Source organism: Scomber scombrus, chromosome 2 (assembly GCF_963691925.1).
Source record: "Scomber scombrus chromosome 2, fScoSco1.1, whole genome shotgun sequence".
NCBI lineage: Eukaryota > Metazoa > Chordata > Actinopteri > Scombriformes > Scombridae > Scomber > Scomber scombrus.
Window position 1 is genome coordinate 24664534 of NC_084971.1, and position 22486 is coordinate 24687019.

Consider the following 22486-nt stretch of genomic DNA (forward strand, 5'->3'; position numbering starts at 1 on the left):
TCCTGGAGTGATCTATTGACACTCTCTATCATTGATCTGCCCACGCCTGCTTATGATCCTTGAATTAGTATTCATGAATCGGGCAGCAGCTAAATAAACTTGGCAACAAAACACCCACAAGACAACAGAGAAGAGAGGGATAATCAATGCAAAGCACCATCAAATCTACATTATCCCTCCTCATCAGTTTGGCCCAGGCCACAGGGACTGGAGCTCGGGTCAAAGGTGACACGGACAGGTCGGCCACCCTTGACCCTCAAACCAATATTTGCAGCCGAAGATGCCTTCTCTCCAGCTTCTCTGCCCTTACTCAGGGACAGTGTGAATGTGGAAAGGTAGACAAGGCAGTGTGGAGGAAAGATAAGGCGCTAGATGGCTCACTGTCCACTCCAGGCTTTGGATTTACCACACTCAAGGTGAGCCTGATAAATCAAGACTGGTGGAAAAAGCAGAGGACAGGGATAAGAAAAGATAAAGATGCCAGACTTGCCTGTGAACACAGAAGCATGACGAGCTCCACCACTGAGCTGCTGGACTTCATACACACCAGGCCTGGAGAAGACAAAGAATGCAAGCAATGAACATTTGACAATTTGTTTGGTTTCTTTTATTCCATCAAGCTTCCTTGTTTCTTTGGAGCACATACATGCACGTAAACACACACAAACAGGCAGGGATTACCTAACCTTGTGCCATCTGCAAGAGAGCAGATAGTATTGATGGCCCTAATGAGCCGACATGATGTTACTGTAAACTAATACATATTTGGGCCTTGTATTACAGGCCTGACTTGCCCAGCATATGTTCCATTGATCCCTAATGGTGAGCTCTGGGCTTTTAGAGGGCAGGGGGCAACTAAAGTGTCCAGACTCTGCAGCAGGGGCACAGACGGAAGGAAGGCAGAGTAGCCTTTGGTCTTTCAGTTGGCTCTTCATATGACATGGACACACATGCAGGCAAACACACACAGATGAACAAGCACACACATACACACAAACACATACACACAAACACACACACACACACCTCCCCCTGCCTTCTCTTCAGGCCCCCCTGCAGCTATCAATCAACTTTCCATTTTGTTTGGTGGCAGCAGACATCCCAAACACTGCTATTAGTGGCCTGGCCTCTGACCTGGCCCCCTGGAAACCTTCAGAAAAACTACCAGCTCTGGGCTCAACGCACGCTCATCATGCAATTGGATTAACAACAGCCATGAGATGTTATTGCATCTGAATGAGGAGAGCACTTATAAGAAGGTTTACAAGGACAAAGTGAAACAATGTCTTAAACAAGCAGTGGGAACAAGTAGTAATAGACGGTGTATTGAGTCTCTGTGATGCTATACTCACTAGTGCCCTCGATGAGGAGCTCTTGTCCATGACTGCCCAGCAGGGTTCGAGAGAGGAAAGGGGCAAAGTCCACGAAGATCTCTCTCAGTAGAGGAGCTGCCTTCTCCAGAGCATGCTCCAGACGCTCTGAGATACTAGCGATGCAGAAATGTAATACAGCACACAAACAAAATACATGAGTACAATTCAATTGGCCTGCAACTACAAAACAAATCATATCATTCAACCATTTAAAAATATAACATCAGTAAAATATCTGTTTTTAATGAAAGAGGGGGGGAAATTGGAAAGAGGACAAAGCAACAATTAGTTGATAATATAAATAACAGATTGTGTGTTTTTAAATGCATAAGGAGCTGATAGTGTATGTGTGTGTGTTTGCGAATGTGAGTGTGTGAAAGAGAGAGAAAAGAAGATGAATCACCTCATATTGGGGGCTGTGTGCTGGGTCACAGGGGAGAGTGGGGGGACAGATGGCAAGCTAGCGCTGGCTGGAACCTGGCCGCCTGCTGCAGGGAGAAACCAAAGAACTCTGTTATTAGTCTGGATGTTGGACAAGAATAGGACGCTACACACACACACACACATATACACACACAGACCTTGCAAACACACGCACTCACATAAATACACACACAGCAATACATTATACGGCCAGCGCATCACCATAAACCTGCATGGAAACATGCCTCTTATGAAATAATACAATGGTCTCCATTCAAATGTATAGAATCAGGGGATTTATGGTCGAATAGGGCAAGTGGGGGTACAAGTATAATTTTATGGTTAGATAGCGGATGATGTACTCCGACCACAATATGTCTTCCTTATCAATTTACAATTCTGAGGTTTCCATGATGGAAACCTTTAAATTGTACACTGAGAGGTTGGTAATGTCTCACTGTCAGCTGCAGTCATACTTTAAGCAGTGTGATCATTTTGAATGGCTTTTTTTTAATTGCAGCCATATATCTAACACATGCAATATAATGAGTCATTTGTTATAATTAAATAATTTGCAGTGTTACACCTGTGGTGGAAAAAGAAGCTCCTCGTTTTTTTTTTTTAATTATTTTTTACTTTTTTTGCTTTTATTGTCATTACATACCAATTTACCCCTCTGGGCTGTTTTTGTGACTGTTTCATTATACAACTAAAAGGTGCTTTACGACTTCATTCTGGAGACAGAGGCACACAAGGTACAAAGTCCATGTTTGATTGATCTGGCAGTAAATTCACTTCCCTGTGGCTCATAAATAAGCTAATGCCCAGCTGAATATGGAGGAGGGGGATTCCTCTGGTGTTTTAGTCGGCTTGTTTTTCCAGCCAGGACAGTCTCCAAGCAGGGATAACTCTTAAGGAATGACAGACAGTGTAATGTGGCCTGGAATGTGTGTGCATGTGTGTGTGTATGTGCATGTAAGGTGTTAAGCAGTGCCATGTGGGCCTGGTGAGAGTATCCCTCTCGAGGTGAAGTAGCTCCTTCAAACAAAGAGGAGTAAATGAACGTCTCCATTAGTCCCCCCAACCGCCCCACTAAAACACACACAAGCTCACAAAGCATATTTACTCAACACTGCTCACTGACATAAACTGACGCAACTACGCACACAGCTTTAACAGTGATCATTATTCACATGGACAAACAACATAAATGCACACAGACACACACACACAAACCCCATTCCCAAGTCATTCACTCTTCTCTTAAACACACACAGACTTCATAACAAAAAATATTTCATATTCATACACACTGAAATATGCATAAATGTAAAAATTTAAATTATTCACTGTCACTGCTAAATCAATTAATAAAAGAATTAGTGGCTCAAAATGTTGCAATGAAAAAAGTATGACTTGCTATTTTGGTTATTGGTATATTTAGACACCCTTGCACCAGAAATGATTGTGGTAACAAATTTGTAATGTAACTGTATAAATGTTTACCCTATAAAAAGCACTTTTAGTAATTTTTCATTTTTATTACATGCATTTTTTCTTTTTCATCATTCCTACTTCATAAAACTCAATGGCAACTGAATTAGTATAACCAAGTGTTTCATGTCCTCTCTGTCCTTAGATAACTGGATTACATTGTACAAACACAGCCATATTATTATGTCAGACACGCAGAGGTGCACAAGCTCTAAATAAATATTGACTTTGCAGAGCAGGCTACAACTTAGCTGCCCTCATAGAAACACTGCCACTGTGTGTGTGTGTGTGTGTGTGTGTGTGTGTGTGTGTGTGTGTGTGTGTGTGTGTGTGTGTGTGTGTGTGTGTGTGTGTGTGTGTGTGTGTGTGTGTGTGTGTGTGTGTGTGTGTGTGTGTGTATAATCACCAGCTGCAGCACAGTCTGCAGAGGTGCTCTGGGAGGCGTCACCAGAAGACACCACAGCAACACTGTCAATGGGTGTCCCACCAGACACCGAGGAAGCAGTGGCTGCCGGGACAGGAGTGGAAGTGCCTGGAGACGGCGTCATGCCTGCTTTCTTAGGTGCAACGACGACACTTCTGTAGAGAGAAGAGACAAATTATTCATTTAACTGTCACCTTGACAGAACTATTGTGAGAAAATGCTGATGGTGCCAGTTCTCAGTGAGCCTCTTAAGACCTTTATGTACACAGTGTGGCAAGAACAACAATTCCCTCATCAATCCATTAGAGTAGAAGAGTCATTTTCAGAGCAACTTTACCAACACAAAATGTTTTAAAATAGTCAATCAATCTTTCCAAAAAACCAAAAGGATGGTTTTAACCTGATACATATGCTAATTGTTTCATGCATTAAATATAGATCTAAAATACTACAGCCTTGTAAATTTTCTAAGGCTTTTAATGAAACATTGCAGGGGGCAGGATAAACGAGTGATTTAACAATCACAATACACTTTATCTGTAGTTACAGTTAACTGAAACAACGTACTTGTAGAACTAAAGACAACTGCAGACCACTGCCAGTGTATGTATTACATATCTTCTGCACAAACTAAAAGTTTTTGTCATGCAAATGCAATCTTTCAAGAACTATAATCATGTAGTGGGACTGGTACAGTATAGAACAATAAGAAAGTTTTGGTTTGATACTAGAGTTCTAGGAAAAAATGTTTTAATATCTTCTTTTAAAGAATATCCTTCATTTAACAAAATGTGTCAAACTTGTGTGTATATATATATACATACACACACACACACACACACACACAATGTTGTCTTAACATAAGCAGCTGTATGAGAACTTTACTAAATTTAAATTTTTAGGAAAAGTTCATCCATCCATTCATCCATTAACAACAAAAAATCATCTGGGTACTATTCCCTGATCAAGTTTAAAATAGCAAAAGCATGTGTGGCAATGATCCTGATATTAACAATAAAATATATGAAAAACACAAGTGTAATAAAGTACTGTAACACTCAAAGCTCATTACAAATCAATGCAAAATCACAACTAGACAACTGATGTTTTTCTTTCTCTGCAAAGTTATCTGGGTAATGATAATGGTGCGTCTTCAGATGTCCCTGCTGTTAAGTAAACGGGAAGTGTTTTACGTAGTGATGGGGTACGACTGAGTGGAGTTCAATTCTCATCCGGTGAACAGCAGATGGGAGGAGAGCAGCATGCAGATAAGCTGTCAGTTTAGAACAAGGCTCTGACAGACCACTGGCCATATCAAAGAGAGCCTTGGCCCTGCTTATCAGTGCTGACACAGTGGAAGCAGGGCCTAATAAACGGCTACTGCTCCCTCTCAGAAACACAAACCAATGCAGTCTTACCCAGATATGCAAGCATACATCTAATGCAAAAATTTGAATGCACAAAGAAGAAAAAACGGATGCATACAGACAAAAGACTAACATACATTCCTGCACGTTCACAGAGTCAGCGTGTGTGTATGCGCACGAGAGGATAGTTGGATCTGGCTCCCTGTGGTGCAGACAGATACCTGGCTGCAGAATCAAAGGCTGTTCTTGGTTGATTTAAGGCAGCTGATCTGATCTATTAAAAGTTACTGTGAATGTTAAACCCTGACAGTTGACCTTTGCGTCGAGTGATCTATGATTTGGGAATAATAGAGCTGCATTAGAACCCAGAGACTTGACAGTTGTGTTTAAAATACAAACACATACTGAAAAGGTCCAGAGTCGTACATAAAAAAAAAACATGAAAACAGTATTGATAGCCAGGAAGGTTGTAGATAAAAGTATCTGGTTACTTTTTTTTTTGTACAGATAGTGAGCGGACCTGATGGTGGTATCAGGAAACAAGAGCGGCGCTGACGTGAAGCACTCCGAGTGTCAACAGCAGGAGAGAAAGACAGAGAGACAAAGAACCTCTGGTGAGTGGAGACTGGGAGTGTGCGTGTGTGTGTGTGTCTCCACAAAAATTTGAATATATGCATATAAGTGTACAAATAAATGCATGAGTGCAAAAGTGTGTACGAATCTGCCAGTGAACATGTCCGTGTATGTGTTTGGCCTTCCATCTGTTCCACAGCAAAGGCCCAGTGAATTATTCAGCAGGTCATTAGCCACACTTATCATGAGTGGGCCGCCCCAGTCGATTAATCAGCCGTCAGCGGCCCCACTCAACCCACAAACAGGGGCCCAGGGCTGTGTGTGTGTGTGTGTGTGTGCTGAGGCTGAATTATTTAAAGGCTTTAACCCACAATGGACACGTGCAGTAAACACTGTGTTCCAGTAATTTCTGCTATTTCAGGTAAAAGAAATGCAAGACTGAGTAAGGCAGTGTGAATGGTGCATGTGTGTATGTGTGTGTGTAAAAATACCATTCTCTGAAGTATTAACCTCAGAGCCGACTCATGCAAGGGAGGGGAGTGTACACCCCAGCAGAGCTTTGATCTCCCCTTTTACCCTTGTTTCATGCAACCTTGTGCATGTGAATGTTAAAAATGTTATTCAGTCACCATACACACTGATACTTTTGCACATACACACTTTCAAATCAACTCTAATAAAAGTCTATTGTATATGACACTCTCTCGAGCTGTGATTAGATGATGATGGCTTGCGTGGGTGGAGTATTTCCTTGATGACATGGAGCAACTGGGACCCACAAAGTATGAGACTAGCAGAATCTCAGTGTTTTTCGTGTGTGTGTGTGTGTGTGTGTGTGTGTGTGTGTGTGTGTGTGTGTGTGTGTGTGTGTGTGTGTGTGTGTGTGTGTGTGTGTGTGTGTGTGTGTTTGTGTGTGTGTGTGTCCACACAAGGATATTGCAGTGTATGTAAGTATATATGTATGATGTATATATGTATTAAAAAATGTATACATTGGATATTAAATTATTAATTAAATTATTCAGAACAGGGGGCAGCCAGGAAAAAAGTCAGGCAAAGGCAGAAAATGTTGAAATTTGGTCTGAAGTAGCAAAAAAGGTTTTTGTATTATAAAAGCATACGTATTTTTGAATTAGGCTGTATATATGTACATATTTATATGTATGCACAGGTGTATGTTTGTATATGCATATACTATGGGCAACATAGTGCAGCACGTATCTTGTAACCTAGGGAGGTAACTAGTCTTCGGTCTTCTTTACAGTGTAGTGTAACTCCGATCTAACACCAAAAATCCCACAAGACTGAATGTATGAAACAGAGCCTGTGCCAACATCAGCTTGGCTTACAAAGAGAAATATGATACAAGTAATTGCGGTATATTAATGTTTTACAGGCTGCGTTTCAAATGTATTTTAACCCTTTTTTTCTTCATTCAATTTTAAATTTATTTACTGCTTGTCAATTTTATTTATTTATTTTGGTTTAATTCTTTAATAACTATGTGATTTTTAATTGCAATTATCTTTAGTTGAAGAAACCTGCTGAATTTACATATTTTAATGTATCCTGATGGTAATATTAATTGTCTGCTGCAGTGTGTACATATATTATTTATTTATCCATTTATATCCACATGTATCTCAAAAATATATCTCAAATATTGCTATTGAAGGGCATCACAATGAAACCTATTAATTAGGTTGTAATGTGAGTCTCAACTATTTAAAGTAATGAAATGAGGGAACAAGTCTGTTGTCTGTGTGTAACATAAGTCCAAATGACATTCAAATGGCTGATATTTAAAGCCAACAACAAGGTTAGAAAAGAGTTGATTTGTTAACTTCATGGTCTACAATAGGATCACCAGAAAAGTTGCTCCAGGTGCATCACAACAGGTGAATATGTGTGTGATTCCTCATTTATATCCACTGCACTGAGTCCTTTATTCAGAGAGCCTCATATTTGTAAATTGTGGTGCAGAAATTCAATAGCAAGGCAAAAACTTTCACTATTTAATTTGTGTTTGTTTCTGACACGCTTAGCTTCTTTCTAAGCGCTACGTTAATAATAATAACTCTTCACCGTCAACACAGCTTTTCTGTACATCAACTCTTACATGCATGCAGAGTCTGCTGCCAGGAATGCAAACAACTGCACCATGTATATTCCAATGTCTAACACTCACATATTGCAGTCTAAATCACTGGCTTGTACAATGACACTGTTTAGTTCTGGTTAGTGTCAGCAAATATTTGCAGACTGGCTGTCATAACAGGGGCATGGCTGAAAAATGGATGGGAGAAATCCAACAGGTCTCCACTGGTAAATAAATCAGTAGGAATACTTCACCCCATGACCCACCCCCAGTTTTTATCTGGGAGATCCCAGCTTTTTTTCATACATTGGTCTCATAAATCTAGCCTTCTGGGCCAGAAGAAAGTTGCCATGTTTTGGCAGGACATGTCAGTGTAGAATGTCAGCTTTGGCTTTCAGTGGTGTCACTGCAAGACTTACTGGTTAGGGGGGAGATGCCAGGTAGCGATATAGTTATTACAACAAGATAATAAACACTGTGACAACTTACTACATGTACATGCATGTTAACCAGAACTAGCAAGTGTAATGACTGAGAGACAGAAGGCTGATAAAAAGTAGTAAACTGAGGAGATAAGAGAATAAATAAAGGTGCAAAGCCACTGGATGTTATAGATAATAGTCCATAGTAACACAAATAATGTATAATAATAAAAGAAAGGCTTGTGGCTATCAAATGCTGATTTTAGTGATTTAATTAATCGTTTAAGACATTTATGAAGCTAAATGCCAAACATTCATTGGCTGTAGCCTCTCAAATATAAAAATGTGCTTATTTTCTCAGTCCAAACCTTATTCCTCTATGCTGTTGTCCAAAAACTATTATACCACATCAATGAGCCACAACGTTATACTGGGTGACATCATGTCCCTTGATTACGATGAACATGGGCACTGCAGTTTATTTTGAGTAAATCGCACATACATTGTCCAACAGCCTTAAATACTGAATTGCGCAGTGAAGTGAAAATAGTCCCCAGCATGTACACTATTTACTCCTGTTTGAGAAGAATATGTTAAAAACTACAATGCCAAGCTGTAAAAGTATATATTTATAACCTGTTTTTTTTTAGAGTTTTATGTCTTCAGTAGTAACCAATGGGGTTGGGACTGAGTCACAGATTGGGTTTAGAAATGTTGCAGCTACTAAGTAAGTCGACTAATGTACTGTTGGTTTTAGTATTTTCATGGGATAACAAAAAATATCACTGATAATTATAATTTTTAGTTGCAGCCCTACAATGTATTCATGTGTGAATACCCTTCAGAGTAGCTTCCATCTCTTCTTAAAAGATAGCTGAGGGAAACTTTACTGGCTGTGCCTGGGCTGTATGCTTCGTATGAAGAGGCTCCCATAGGCAGTGAGCGAGCTGTTAGTCTATGTTTTCCAGCTCTCCTGACGTCCTCTCTTCCTACTGAGTGTGCTCAGCGGACAGGAGCCAGTCTAATCCCCCTGATATGAGGAGCGCCCTGAGACCTGACAAAGCATTCCTCAGATAAAGACATGCGATCACAGAGATGCCGTGGAATTCCCACAGTTGGGGGTAGGCGGACTGACTGAGCCTGTGTGCGTGTGTGTTTGTGAGTGTGTGTGAGGGAGAAAGCAAGAGAGACAGAGAGAGAGAAAGAAATGGGGGAAATGTTTTCCTCAATACATGAGAACCTTGACTTGACATCACCCCCATGGAGGCATCTTTCTCCCCCCCTTCTTCCATCTCCCTCTCAGTCTTTACCACCCTCTCCCCCCCTCAGCCGTTTGTGAATGTCTGTCTCGGAATCAATGCTCCAAATGCAAACCAGACCGGTGACCATCCCCTCTCACCTGGGCTCGTCTGCGGCTTCAGTACATGCGTCTGCTTTTGAAGCCTTACTCCTGACTGTTCACCCCAGAATCTCCAGGGATAATGCAAATTATACAGCTTTTATGCCAAAAAAGGGATACCCCTTCTACTGTTAGACAGGGAGAGACGAGAAGCAGGAGAGATGAAAAAGAAACTCGTTAAATATCAGTGACATGGTGAAAAGAAACAGCTTCCTGCCAACTTTGTCACTCTGTCTCTTCATCTCAGACATGACTCCTGTTTTCCCTAAGACAGGTTCTTTGTAAGACGGTTTGCTATGGATGAGGACCTGCATCAACAGCAAACAGAAAAAACAATGGGAGTAAGGGGGAAATAGTTGGAGAGGAGACTAGGATTTCCTAGTTCAAAAGGGTTTTCTGTTACAGAATGTTTTTCAAGATCCACCAAAGCCTCCTCTGAGGATACCAAGCTGAGATGTCTTCAAGGTCTGACTTTCAAAAGTCCCCTGCAGTTATGTTGGGATAAATGGCATGAAACTGTCAACTGTGAAGCTAGAGAATCACAAGAGTATACACCATATGGGCTTTTGAGAAACTGATGAAGCTGTCAGGTCCGCACTCATGTCAACAGCAGGGGAATTTCGTACCGACACAAACACCAAGGTGCAGAGCAGAAAAATAGAATTTCCTATAAACATGGTGATATACTGTACATGTGTGTCAAGCCATGTTTGAACCTGAGCCCTCACCTATCAAATGAGCGGAACTGCATTGATGAGTCTCGGGCTGCATCCCCCACACTTCCTAGAAAAGCCGGGGGCAGAAGACTTGGATCCACCATGATGTCATCAGCTGGAGTGCTCACTAGGCTGCGTAGAATGTCCTTCACATTTTTGCCCTTTGAGTCAGCAGGCTGAGCAGGTCTGACCTCAGACGACAGCGTAGACAAGGCCTCTGAGATGGCGTCTGGGCCGTGAGCCACGCCAGAGGATGACAGATCAGCATCGCTGGCTGCGGTTGAGGTGTGGTCATCACCGATGCCAGAATCATACCTCCGGAGAGAGACACCATTCTCCACTTCTAGCCCACCAGAAATGGCACCACTATCTTTATTAAAAAAAGACAATCATAGCAGTTGGGTCATTAAGCCAAATTCATTTAAATTAAATCACTTTTTTTTCTAATTTTTTCTAATACTTTGCCTTTTTATTATTGTATTGTTTTATCAAGCTATAAAATCATTCCAGTATTTATTCACAACTACATTTAGAAAGGGAACATAACTCTAAGAAGAAATAAGAAGTCAGAGATAGAAATGGTATTGTATTTGGGTCTCACAAGCAAAAATAATTGGGAGCCACTATTTTACAGCATGCAGTATTATTTTGCTAAGCAGATAAATATTTTGGATGAAAGTTTTTCTCCTTGGAGCTGCTTTATACCTGTGCTCCTGGAAGACTGGGATCGTTGAGGGTGTTTCTTGTCATTGTGGGGCTCCAGGATGTCGCGGTACTTGGACACCATGAGGACTGAGATGAAATAGACTACAGCAAGAGCCAGAAACTGGGCCTGCTTACTGTCCTCCTGAAACAAACAACACACACTAAGCAATCTGTGTGTGTGTGTGTGTGTGTGTGTGTGTGTGTGTGTGTGTGTGTGTGTGTGTGTGTGTGTGTGTGTGTGTGTGTGTGTGTGTGTGTGTGTGTGTGTGTGTGTGTGTGTGTGTGTGTGTGTGTTCTTCAGAAAGCTGTGATAGTCAAGTAATGTAATAGGTGTTACTGAATGCACACTCTGTTACAGTATGTCTGTGCAGTATGAGAATGTGTTTGCTGCATGACTCACAATATCTCTGAAGACGACAGCCCTGAGGCGGTTAATGTCCATGTCCTGGAGCAAACGGTCCAGATCTCTGACTGGAGACATTCCACCTGTCACTGCGTCAACAGGACTCTGCATGCATGCATGAAAATCAAACAATTACCATATGAAATGTATTATTGTCGACAAATGAAGTGCTAACAGCACAAACACTTTAACACCTATCAAGATGTTTATTAATCCATGTGCACTTCACAGAGTGCGGTTAGGTTTCATGGCTTAGGGATGCTATTCCTCTTGGGATCATGTCCTTAACATAATGGCTTTTCTATAGAGCCACTGCATTATAAATGAGCTTTAACACCCAGTTCAGGGAAGAACAACATGAGTTTACTGGAAGCCACTGTATCAAATCAAAGGAGCAATGACACAAGGCCTTGTCTAGTGTAACAAATAGCAACCAGTGTGGTAATATAATAAGATATGAGCTAATGCAATAACACTTGGTTGTTGTTGGGGAGCAGGACAAAAAGGGCAGAGCTTCTTCTGGTCTGCCAGTGAGTACAGGAGGAAAACAACAAAAGAAGATGCAGCTATTATCAAAAATAAAAAATAACTCAAAAAATAAAACGGCAAGGGCAGATGGCTGAGATTTTCAATGTTATTTACAATGTAGTTTGAGGCAAAAAAACAAACTACCACATACAGTTAGGTATAACACAGACTTATTAAACAAATTGGACGTGTAGAACATGTGTAGAATGATGTTCTAGATAACTTGCCTGAGCAGCTGCAGACTTGGCTGTTCCAAGCACAGCACTGGGCATGGTTGTGTAGCTGTGTGCTGAGCATTCTTTGCTGTGCTTAGACTGGGCTTGCTGACACTCTAGACAGTTCCTCACTGCCATAGCACACACTGGGGAAGGATGGAGAAAAAGATATTATGTGACATTCTATGAATAGTAATTTATAAAGAAATATTTGGATGGTGTGAAAGTGCCTTAAAAAGAGATGGTAACCAAAGCAAATGCTTGCAAAAATAGACATTTCAGTAAAAACCCAGAACATGAACTGAGAAAAGACACAGGGGGAGAAGCTGAGAGAGACAAAAACAAAAGGAGAAAAAGTGGGGCCATGACAAGGTCAGCGCTCTGGCCAACTCTGGCAGCATCGTTCACTCTTCCCTGCTCCACCTCTCCTCCCAAGGTCGTAGTGCAAGGGTGTGCTCTTGAATCACAGCCACTGTATGGAGCTCCATAACAAATTACGCTGCTACGGTGTGCACGTGCCGAGTAGCGAGACACATCCTTCGACGCAAAAAAATATCTCGTGGTCCCACAACTTTAGGTGCGTTCAGAGCTGGCACGCTTACCGTTTGTAATCTAATGTACTGCTCCCTCTGTCGGAGCCCTTCCCAACCCCCACTGTGCTGTACTTGACAACTGACAAATGTTAACTCTGAGCCATTTAGATTACGAAGGAGGGAATTATTCCGTCTGGAAATGGGCTCGCTTTTTCCATTAGGACTACTCTTTCATACAACCATTTATAAAAAGGGGGGGGGGGGGGTGGAGACGCTAAAACCTTGTTACAGTCTTCCAAAATCAGATTAGGTGCCAGCAATGGGGAGCGCATACCTCATCAAATATTCATTTCATAACGGCTGCTTTCTAAAACTGGACCTGTAGTACAGTGGCATCCCTTTCCTGCAAAAGTCCAACAGCTGCGATGGTAGCTGGATAATATTTGAGTGTTCTTTGTATTAAAACTTTACATTTTGACAGCCTTTTTGCTTGAAACCTTCACTGTAATGAGTAGCTAAAAGCAAAAACCGGTACCTGGATATGCACCATTACATTGATCGAACAAAGCATGAAGACATTATTTAAATCAGTGTAAAAAGTATTGCATTGATTCTACTCTGAATGTTTGTGTGCATACTTTGTTGTTCCGTGTTTGCTGAAAAGGTACACCGTCAATGAATAATGTAAGAATTTCAATATCTTTTATTCAGCTAGAGCGAGGCTTGGCTTTTTGATGCTGTCAGAGGAAACTTTAATAGCCTGGAACAGAAGGCAGAAAAAGGCCTCAGGCTACGCTGCAGTACAGAACAGCCAAGGCCATTATGGAGAACTCACTATATCATGATAGTAGCCATTTTAGAGTGTTGCCATGCAGTGGGGTTATAATAACAAGATAAGAGAGCGCTGATACGAGCAGAGTGAAAGAGGCAGGGGAACGAGAGCAGCGGAGGGAGATGGAGAGGAAGACGGCAGAAAAGAAAGAAACAACACAGAAGGGAGGGTCAAAAAGGCTACAGGGAGCCATGACTGGGGCTAATACAAGAGGCTACTGCCAGCTGATATGAGGTGGATCGATGAACAGGGGAGGGCAGAGGGCTTGGTAAGAGGAGGAGATAAACGAAGGAAATTCATTGAGGGAACGCATTAGTAGAAAGACAGCTAAACATATGAAAAACACACAAAAAATAAATAATAGGACCTCAGAGGTTAAATAGCACATGAGAGTAGAAGTAAATGAGCAGTTTCAGGAATATTGAGTCAATCAAAATGAAAATGTGGAAAAGTAACAAAACAAAAACTGCAGTGTGACTACCAAGACGAAGGCACTGTCGGAGGATGCCTCCTGACGACATGTTTTTCTCAGCTTCTATCTCTGTGAAGTTGAGGGAGCTGGCAAAGATGAGAACATCCACGAGGTTGATGAGCCGCTGTAAGAAGGTAACTGAAGCCTCCACTGCCAAGCCTTGGGATGGTTCAATGTTTTCTAGTTCATGCTGGTAGTAGAGAGATTAAAAAAAATATATTACAGATCAGTAACGGATAAGCAAAAAAAAAAAAGGAAAAAAAAGCTTCCTCATCCCTTTTTTGGAAAAAGGATTGTTGATTCGGTAGATATTAAGCACAGTTTATTTTATATGTTCTTCATATAAGAAGAAAAAAGTAAATTAAATTAGATGAAAATGCTAATTTCATTTTTTCCAGGTAATAAATAGTAAATTAAACCTTTTATTTTTGGCTTTTTGAAGAACAAAAGTAAAGTTACATTCATATCTAATGCTGGCTCTGAACATGACAACATTTCTAGGAGTTTTAAATAGGAAACTATTAAGTATTGCAATTACTTCCATGACAACATATATCTAAACATGTATGGTATAGCACAGAAATATAGTAAATACTTCACAATGACACACAATTTACAATAAAATTGGACTCCTTCACCTCCAGTTTTAAATTTGGTTATACTGCACATACAACTGAATTATAATGGAATTGAGCATCAACCCGTTTCTTAAACAGGCCGACCAGGTCATTGGTGGAAGCAAAGAATCATGTAAGACGACCACAGTCACCGAGGTCAGACAACACAAAAACAAAATAACAATGTTAGGAAGCGGTTAACTGTAGTCTAATGCGATTGGGAAAGGTCAATGTGGATGGATGGCTTCCTGTGATTGGTACACATGCATCCACAGACAAGTGTACACACACAAAGCACACACATGAGGAAACTCACAGAGGAGGAAGTGGCAGCAGAAAGCAGAGGTAAAATGCCTCCACAAGCCATGATGAGGTTGTCCACCACCTGGGAGATGAGGTGTATACTGTTGTGGACAAATACGACGTTCTCGCTGCTGTTCACAAAGTCCAAAATTGTCTTTGTGGAGTGACTGAAGAGAAGGAGGACAAAAAAGGGTTGTTTTTGTTACCAAAACAACTTCACAACTTCTGTGAAACAGAAATGGTCCTCCACAACAGCAGAAGTTGAAGTTACACAAACGGTCTGGAACAACACTTCCAACATCTATATTACTTGGACATTTAATTTACTTGACTTTGATAACATAAAAAATAACACCAAATGGATCAGACAGTGTTCATAGCTCCACCTACAGTAGTTGCACTGCTAACCTTCTTGGATATAAATATTGTACGTCTTTACAGAAATATTTCCAGTGCATTAGTCTACACTTTCAAGTCTGATGACGATGACGAATTAATTCCATTGCATCAACTTTAGTTCAAGCTTAATGTAAAGTAAATTGCAGTACTGCTTTGTGCAAAGATTGTGGTTACTACAGTGATTGCAGGCCACTATTTTTACTTGCCTTTAAAGTGAATAAACATGTAAAAACAAATTCCTGAATTAGAAACATCTTCAAAGCATCTACACTAAGACTTGTGAATGACTCTTTCAAACACACCCTTCGATGAGCAGACAACTGGTGAGATTAAATCTTCAGCCTGCTCCTCAGAGACACAGAGTCAATAAATCTTTATTCCATTAATCAATTAACAAAATTATTGTTAGCTCAAGGCATCGGTAAAGTCAACGTCACTGACTGTTGCCCCTACCTCCTCCACATCTGGACATCTGTCTCAATAGCGAAGAGCAGGTCAGTGAGGAGGCGCTGGTGCATGTGGGACCAGCGGAACTCCGGGATACGAAACATGGTGGAACGAGGGGCTGAGGTGCCGCTCTCCCTCGGCTGGCCTGCAGACCCTCCCGCTGCTGCTGGTGGTGCTGCTGCTGGTGCCGTTGCAGCTGGCTGGCCTTGGCTTGTTTCCTACAAACACATCATCAACACAGAGAGCAGTTACAGGGATTGAAACATTCAATTTTGTTAATTTGATTCTTCAGAAAAAATGTTACATATCAATCTACTGTATACAATACATCAGAATACAATTAGAGGAATTAATCAAAGAGAGGCATACTGTTGAAAAGGTCTCCTTCAATTCAAGTCTTTCTGTGTCTAAGGCCACATTAGACACGTCAAGTCTGGCAATTTTGATCTCTTTGGTCTTGCTGTCTGCACTCTTCTGGGTGTCAGAGCTGGAGGTGGCAGCGCTACTGTCTGGGGCACTGGTCAGGGTTTCCTCCCCAGTAGTGCAAGTGGTTTCCGAAGGTTGGCTAGGCGAGGCGGCGGCAGAGTCTGATGCTGCTGCAACCTCCTGGTCTGTAGAGGGCGGTGTAGTATCTGCAGGCTGCTGGTCTGCAGAAGCGCTTTCAGTGATGGAGGAAGACTGATCATCTTTAACTATTTCTTTTGGTGGTTCTATCACGTTTTCTTCAGGTGCTGCAGTTGGAGTTGTCTCCACCTTCTGACTCTCTAAACCAGACACATGTTCTTCACTCTCTTCAGCTTTTTCTTCTATTGTAACTTCTTGTTTTTCATCTTTTTCTTCTTCTTCTTCTTTCAATTCCTGTCCTTCATTTTTCTTGCCTTCATCATCTTGATCTTGTTTATCTCCCTCCTTTTCTACTACCTCCACTTCATCTCCGGCAGTAGCAGACGCATAAGAGGACTCTTCTTGGCTATCATCGGCGTCACTCGGGTGGATCTGGTGACTAACAGACGAAACGCCAACCAGGTCCTCGTTGACGAAAGATGCTCCACCCAGCACACTGTTCTCCAGACAGTCTGTAGTCTCGGTGGACATTTGATCATTCTTACTTTCTTGATCTGAAATCACTGGCAGTTCTGTGTCTGCTTCCTTTAACGAGTCGTCTGTCCTGGAGTTTGATGATTCACCTTTGTTATGTTCACTCACAGATTTTGCGTCATCTGTTGCAGGTGTTTGCATATCATCACTTGCAGATGTTTTAGCAGAGTCTCCGACTACTTCAGCTGCCTTCGTTTCAGGCTGGTCGCTAACTGATGTTTGGAGATTATCGTTGTTCTCAGTCGTTGGTTCCTGTTTGTTGGTTTCATCGCTAGGTCCATCTTTACTGGTTTCTTGCATCCCAGTAGCTTCAGTCCCATCTGTAGAAGACTCCTGAACCAGTTTTTGGTCGTCTTCTTCAGCCCTAGCCAGGATGTTGGACACAGTGATGGATGTCTGTCCCCGTTCATCAGCAGCCTCCAGTGGGCTAGAGGTGATGGTGGAGCTTGATGCTGAGTCAGGGGATTTCAGTGGCTGTTCGTCCACTGTAAGCTCGATGACAGTGGAAGGGGCAGCCTCCTCTGTAGATGGTCCATTAACACATTCCGTGGTCTCAGAGCTTTGGCTGGCACAAGAAACAGTTCGGATAGTGCGTAAAGAACCCACAGACTCCTGACGCTGGTACTGACGGAACATGTGGGACAGATTCTCTTTGTGCTGCTCAAAGGTTACCTGCATACACACAAAATATATTACTATTAATGTATGTCACACTACTGGTCTGTCTCTCTTATGTTTAGTACAACTTTTTGAAAATGACAATTTTTGTCATTTTGGCCATCATTTCTATCATTTACATTAACAATGTACTCATCAATTTAATTGGTCAGATTTAGGGACAGGGCAACATCCAATGGGGCAAAACAGACAGGTTGTAAACAAGCCAACAGTTTAGCAAAATTTTGTAAACCACTTTATTTGGAAACTAACTAAAAGTGAGCAAACCTAAAATGTCTATGATAATCCAACGTTTTAACAGACAAACTGTGCATACAACTATGGTTAGTATAGGAAGTCTGTAATCTGTGGATGTTTGAAATGGATAGTTGTTTGACCTTTGTTTCCTCTTCCAAACATGTAGCACCCCCAAATAGAAACAACTTGGGGGGCGGGGGGTTGGTTAAAACCTGAATCATCACCTATTGTTGCACTTCCAAATTTTTGCAATTAACTTGGTGACTATAATAATGTATCACTACTAATACCATTATTAAATCACAGAAAAAGATCCAAGTTGTTATAAACTGAAATTGTCTTTTAAGTTTAGTTTCCTTAATACACTTTTGTTGGAGAACATAAAAAAAGCACCATGCAGGACATTTAAACATCACAGTAAAATGATGATTTATGTCATAAACCATTCAAACAATACTTTGGATGATTCATGTTATAAACCCATCAAGATACACTTTAGTGGTTACTTTATTATGTACCTGTGGTACCTCTCTCTGTCTGATATCCCTTGGTTTAAACTTTTAGACTTTTACATCTTTTCAGACTTCAAATTATGGAAGCAACAGATTCTCAAAATGTGGTTTAGTTTTCATCTTATTTTTTACATGTAACCACTGGGACTATTTCTGGGTTACTGTGCCATATTTAAAACTTTTCCTGTCTCTCATGTGCGACTGCCTTCAGCCTATTAACCGCTATCAGTCTCCTTACCATCTGATATGGGTAGACTAGACTGCTAGTCTATAACGACAATGGTCTGCAGTGGCATTTGAGGAAGAGCCCATCCATGTAAGCAGTCATAGATTAGCTGTAGATACTATTAGTGTGTGTCTGCGAGCTGTGCTGAGTGCGTGTCCAGCATTGGCAAATCCTCCCACGCCTAATTTAAGACCCTGCATTAATCACTGGGCTTGGAGGACAGAAAGTCAAAGATGGGTTTGGAGGGGTGGAGGGGTGGAGGGGGGGTGGGTGAAACTAGACCCACTTTGCTGCTTTTTCACCTGAGGCTATTTGGATAGGAAGAGACAGAGAGAGAAATACAAAGAAAATGAAAAAGCCAGAGATCAAAAAATAAGAAATTGCAAAAGAGGAAAAGAGAGAAAGTGAGTCATTGAAAGTGGAAGAATGGAAAGGGAGAGAAAGAAACTGATTATTTGTAATTAATTAGGCGTTATTGTTCTAAATTAGCCTGCTACACAGGTGCTCATTAATCTTCTGTAGTGGGAAACCGTGATTGGTAATCCATAGCTGTTTCTGAGTGCACAGCCTGTTCTAAATGCGCCAGTCGTCCGTCTCTTTCTCTCTTCCTCCCTCTCTCCCCGTGATCACACAGCAAGACCTTCTACCCCATTAGTTTGAGCTTAATTTGACATTTAGCATTTTTAGCAATTAAAAGGCTACATTGAGAGTGCACTCCAATGGAAATTATGCAGGAGAGCAGTGTAGTGCATAACGTCATAGATACAGGATGCAGTCTGTACATTAAGATGATGTATGTTGGCCTTAAATGGGGCTCTGAAACAGATCCAGTTACCATTAGACAGAGGTAGTATATGTCTCTGTGGTTTTTAAAAGAACGTTTAGCCTTGCTACAATATATAGAAACTGCCTTGGGTGGCTAGGACATCAGCGCTGATCTAATCTAATTTAATCCTACTCCATGACTTGGCCTGGCCACAGTGGGGTATGGAAAAATGTTATGGTAATGTACAAAAACATGGTGGGCTTCTCTAACGTGACAGGTAACATGGTATTAACTGGGCAGAGCATTGCCAGCTCATACAAAATATTTGAAACGTCTGGGATGGGGACTTCATAAACAAAAATATATTCCAATACATCAATATGGTTAGTATTTTCATTTCCAACTAAATTTTTGACCAAAGATATCACAAATCAACAACTAGAGAAAATAAAATAAAATCTCAATTTTCCTGTAGTCAAACAATATCAACTGCATCAGACAGCTATCACCTTTCCAAATCAAAGCAAACAGAACCTACAACTTTGTCCCCACATCTGTGTAGTATAACAGATCCAGAATAAGCAGAGGCTCCACACCACAATCTGGTAGGTGAGGGTCAGGGTGGCAAAGGGCTGATCTTGGGAGACCCCCACAGTAGGAGCCTGGGAGTCCCCATTTAGATCAATAGATAGAGAGCAACCACAAAACAAAGGGGAAATGGGGAGGGCAGCATGGCTCTAATGCGATTAGCTAAATGCAATTCCTCCTCCAAAATCAATGTCATCTGCTACTGCAGCGCTAGCTGTGTGGTTTTGCTCTTGTTCACAATATCTTCCTTTCTCACTCCTTGTTAAAATACTTCTCTTCCCATCTGATTTAGTGAGGTGAATACATTCCTTATCTGTAATGTCTATCACATATTATAGTAAAATAAGCTTGTTCATCCCTCTCGAGGACTCCTGTGGGCTAAATAAGCTATTATTTGATTATCATACATTTCACTTTGAGATTTTACTAATTACCTGAGAATTACAAGATCACAGATCAAAGGCATGGATACTAATACTTGTGACTGGTTTGCTACTGGGTAGCATAGACAACATTTGACTCATGGCTATTATGTAGCATTGGCTTTTCCATGTTCTGACTTCTCCTTTCTTTGTCCACTTGTCAATGCGCCGATCTGAAACCCTTTGCCAAGAACAGCAGCTTGAGTTTTGTGTATGTAATGACTCAATAAAACCCCAACCGCACCAGCTTCAGGTCCAAACAATTTAACTCTATCATTAACTACAAAAAGTCTGGTTCAATACAATTAAAGTCAATTATTCCAAAAATGCAAAACTTTTAAACTTACTTACAGAATTAGCAGCTCATAAAGTGTATTCTATTTTGTCAAAGATCTCTTGGCTCATTTCTGCTCATATTTATCTTTGTGGTAAAATGTCTGACAGGTATAATGAAGTTAGCTGACAGTGGGAGTCTGAAGGACAGAGGGACCTTCACGCCTTGATCTCTCTCTTTGGGAGATCTCCTTGTTCTCCAACTGATTTGTGTGCAGAGATGGACGAGGGGCACCTTGGGTGGGTGTGTGGGCCGTGAGTGGGAGGGCTGTTGTGTCAGCGTGCCCACCTGCAAGAACATCTGTCTTTTCAGAGAGACACATATGCAGATACACTTACAGTACTTGCTAATGACTGACATAAGGATACACACACACACACACACACACACACGAAGCGACCCAGTACACATGGACTTTTTAAATTCTCACAAAACTTACACAACATTAGAGCCTCTTGTTGGTCTATTATTTGCCGGTATAACAATAAAATAAAAAATAATTTAATTTAAAAATGAAACCTATATTGTGCCTTAAATAATGGGAAAAATCTGAATTGATTAAATATAAAAAACAATAATACATTGATGGGCATTGTAGTTCAAAGATGTAGAGTATTTCTATTAGCAGTGGGTGAAATTAGGCATTTAGCATAGGCAAAGTGATGTTTACATATTTCATCTTACAGGCCAAGATGAGAATTTTACCACTTTTTGACACAAGGCAAACCAAATCATAAAGTCTATGTAACAGAAAAGTGTTCAAATATGTATTTGTGAATGCATATATGCACTTATCAAGAGGCTCCCAGTGGGCTGGTTGTATTTATGAGGGCTTGTTTCTCTGATTGTTCTCGTACGGTTCCGATGAATATTCAATGGGCTCTGAGAGAAGGGCTTCCTGCAGCCCAAGAGAAAAGGAGAGTAAAGAGAAAATGTGCCTGGTAACTCACGTTCACACAAACACAGACACACACATACACATGATTGTACACACACGGACACACAATCATGCACACATACACAGCCCTGCAGCAGTGGGAGGAGAGAGCAACAGTGACAAACAGCTTTGGTGCTACAAAGGTGGCAGGAAATCTATCAAACGGGACAATAAAATTGCAATTGAGTTTCTTTAGCTTTTTTATAGCAGATGCATGTATCTTGTTGGCTAGCACCGGCTGCAACTATCGCATTCACAGGCGGGGTCCCTGCACTATGTGTGTGTGTGTCAGTGTGTATAACTCACATCTTACGTGCTTGGGTTTATTCACACACAGTTTGTGTGCAAAATTTTGTTGTTACACCTGTGCATTGTTACCAGAGTCAAGGAGAAACAACATTAATCTTGTGCAATTATAGGAAAAAGGCAATTACAGCCTGTCGTGTACAAAGAAGAAAAAAACATTTCTGCACAACACAGAGCAAGACACTTTGCTACATTGCAAAGTGAAACCTCATCACACTGCAGCTAGATGTACAGACAAATGTTTCACATAAAAAAGGGTCCTACATCAATAAGATATTATTCATAAATAGCCAAAATCTCAGGTTATTATAATTACGCTACCATTTTTTGACACTGCCAAATGGAAATATCAAAATTGCACTTTTTATATTACTGAGCAGATGCATTTTAAACTTAAAAACTGGACTTTTAATATTTTAACAATAACATTTACATAAACGAAATTAAATAGAAAACATAACAAGTAAAAATTATGTTTTCATTGTCACTGTAATAGTAAATATTTAGCAAGTTTTTCTTGTTATGTAGTCATTTTTTATGACTGTCTTACATCAAATTCCTTGACTGCCAATGTGGAAAATCTCCCTCAGCCTCTGAAAGTACATGTTTTATTTTCTGTGCAGGTTAGTTCTACTGTGT

General features: G+C 40.9%; 1 protein-coding gene across 3 annotated transcripts in view; it reads right to left on the reverse strand.

Annotated features, from left to right (window-relative positions):
* Nucleotides 1–22486, reverse strand: part of lrba (LPS-responsive vesicle trafficking, beach and anchor containing) — a 184977-nt gene that overhangs the window by 117066 nt on the left and 45425 nt on the right. For 2 of the 3 annotated variants that reach the window (XM_062432951.1, XM_062432944.1), the window contains exons 22-33: nucleotides 16113–17513; nucleotides 15750–15961; nucleotides 14911–15064; nucleotides 13987–14167; nucleotides 12153–12286; nucleotides 11395–11502; nucleotides 10995–11136; nucleotides 10302–10659; nucleotides 3697–3869; nucleotides 1777–1861; nucleotides 1353–1486; nucleotides 491–552 (exon numbers count right to left, since the gene is read on the reverse strand). In XM_062432951.1, coding sequence (XP_062288935.1) covers nucleotides 491–552; nucleotides 1353–1486; nucleotides 1777–1861; nucleotides 3697–3869; nucleotides 10302–10659; nucleotides 10995–11136; nucleotides 11395–11502; nucleotides 12153–12286; nucleotides 13987–14167; nucleotides 14911–15064; nucleotides 15750–15961; nucleotides 16113–17513 — 3144 coding nt within the window. The remainder of the gene's footprint in view (nucleotides 1–490; nucleotides 553–1352; nucleotides 1487–1776; nucleotides 1862–3696; nucleotides 3870–10301; nucleotides 10660–10994; nucleotides 11137–11394; nucleotides 11503–12152; nucleotides 12287–13986; nucleotides 14168–14910; nucleotides 15065–15749; nucleotides 15962–16112; nucleotides 17514–22486) is intronic. The other variant, XM_062432960.1, reaches the window with a different exon arrangement.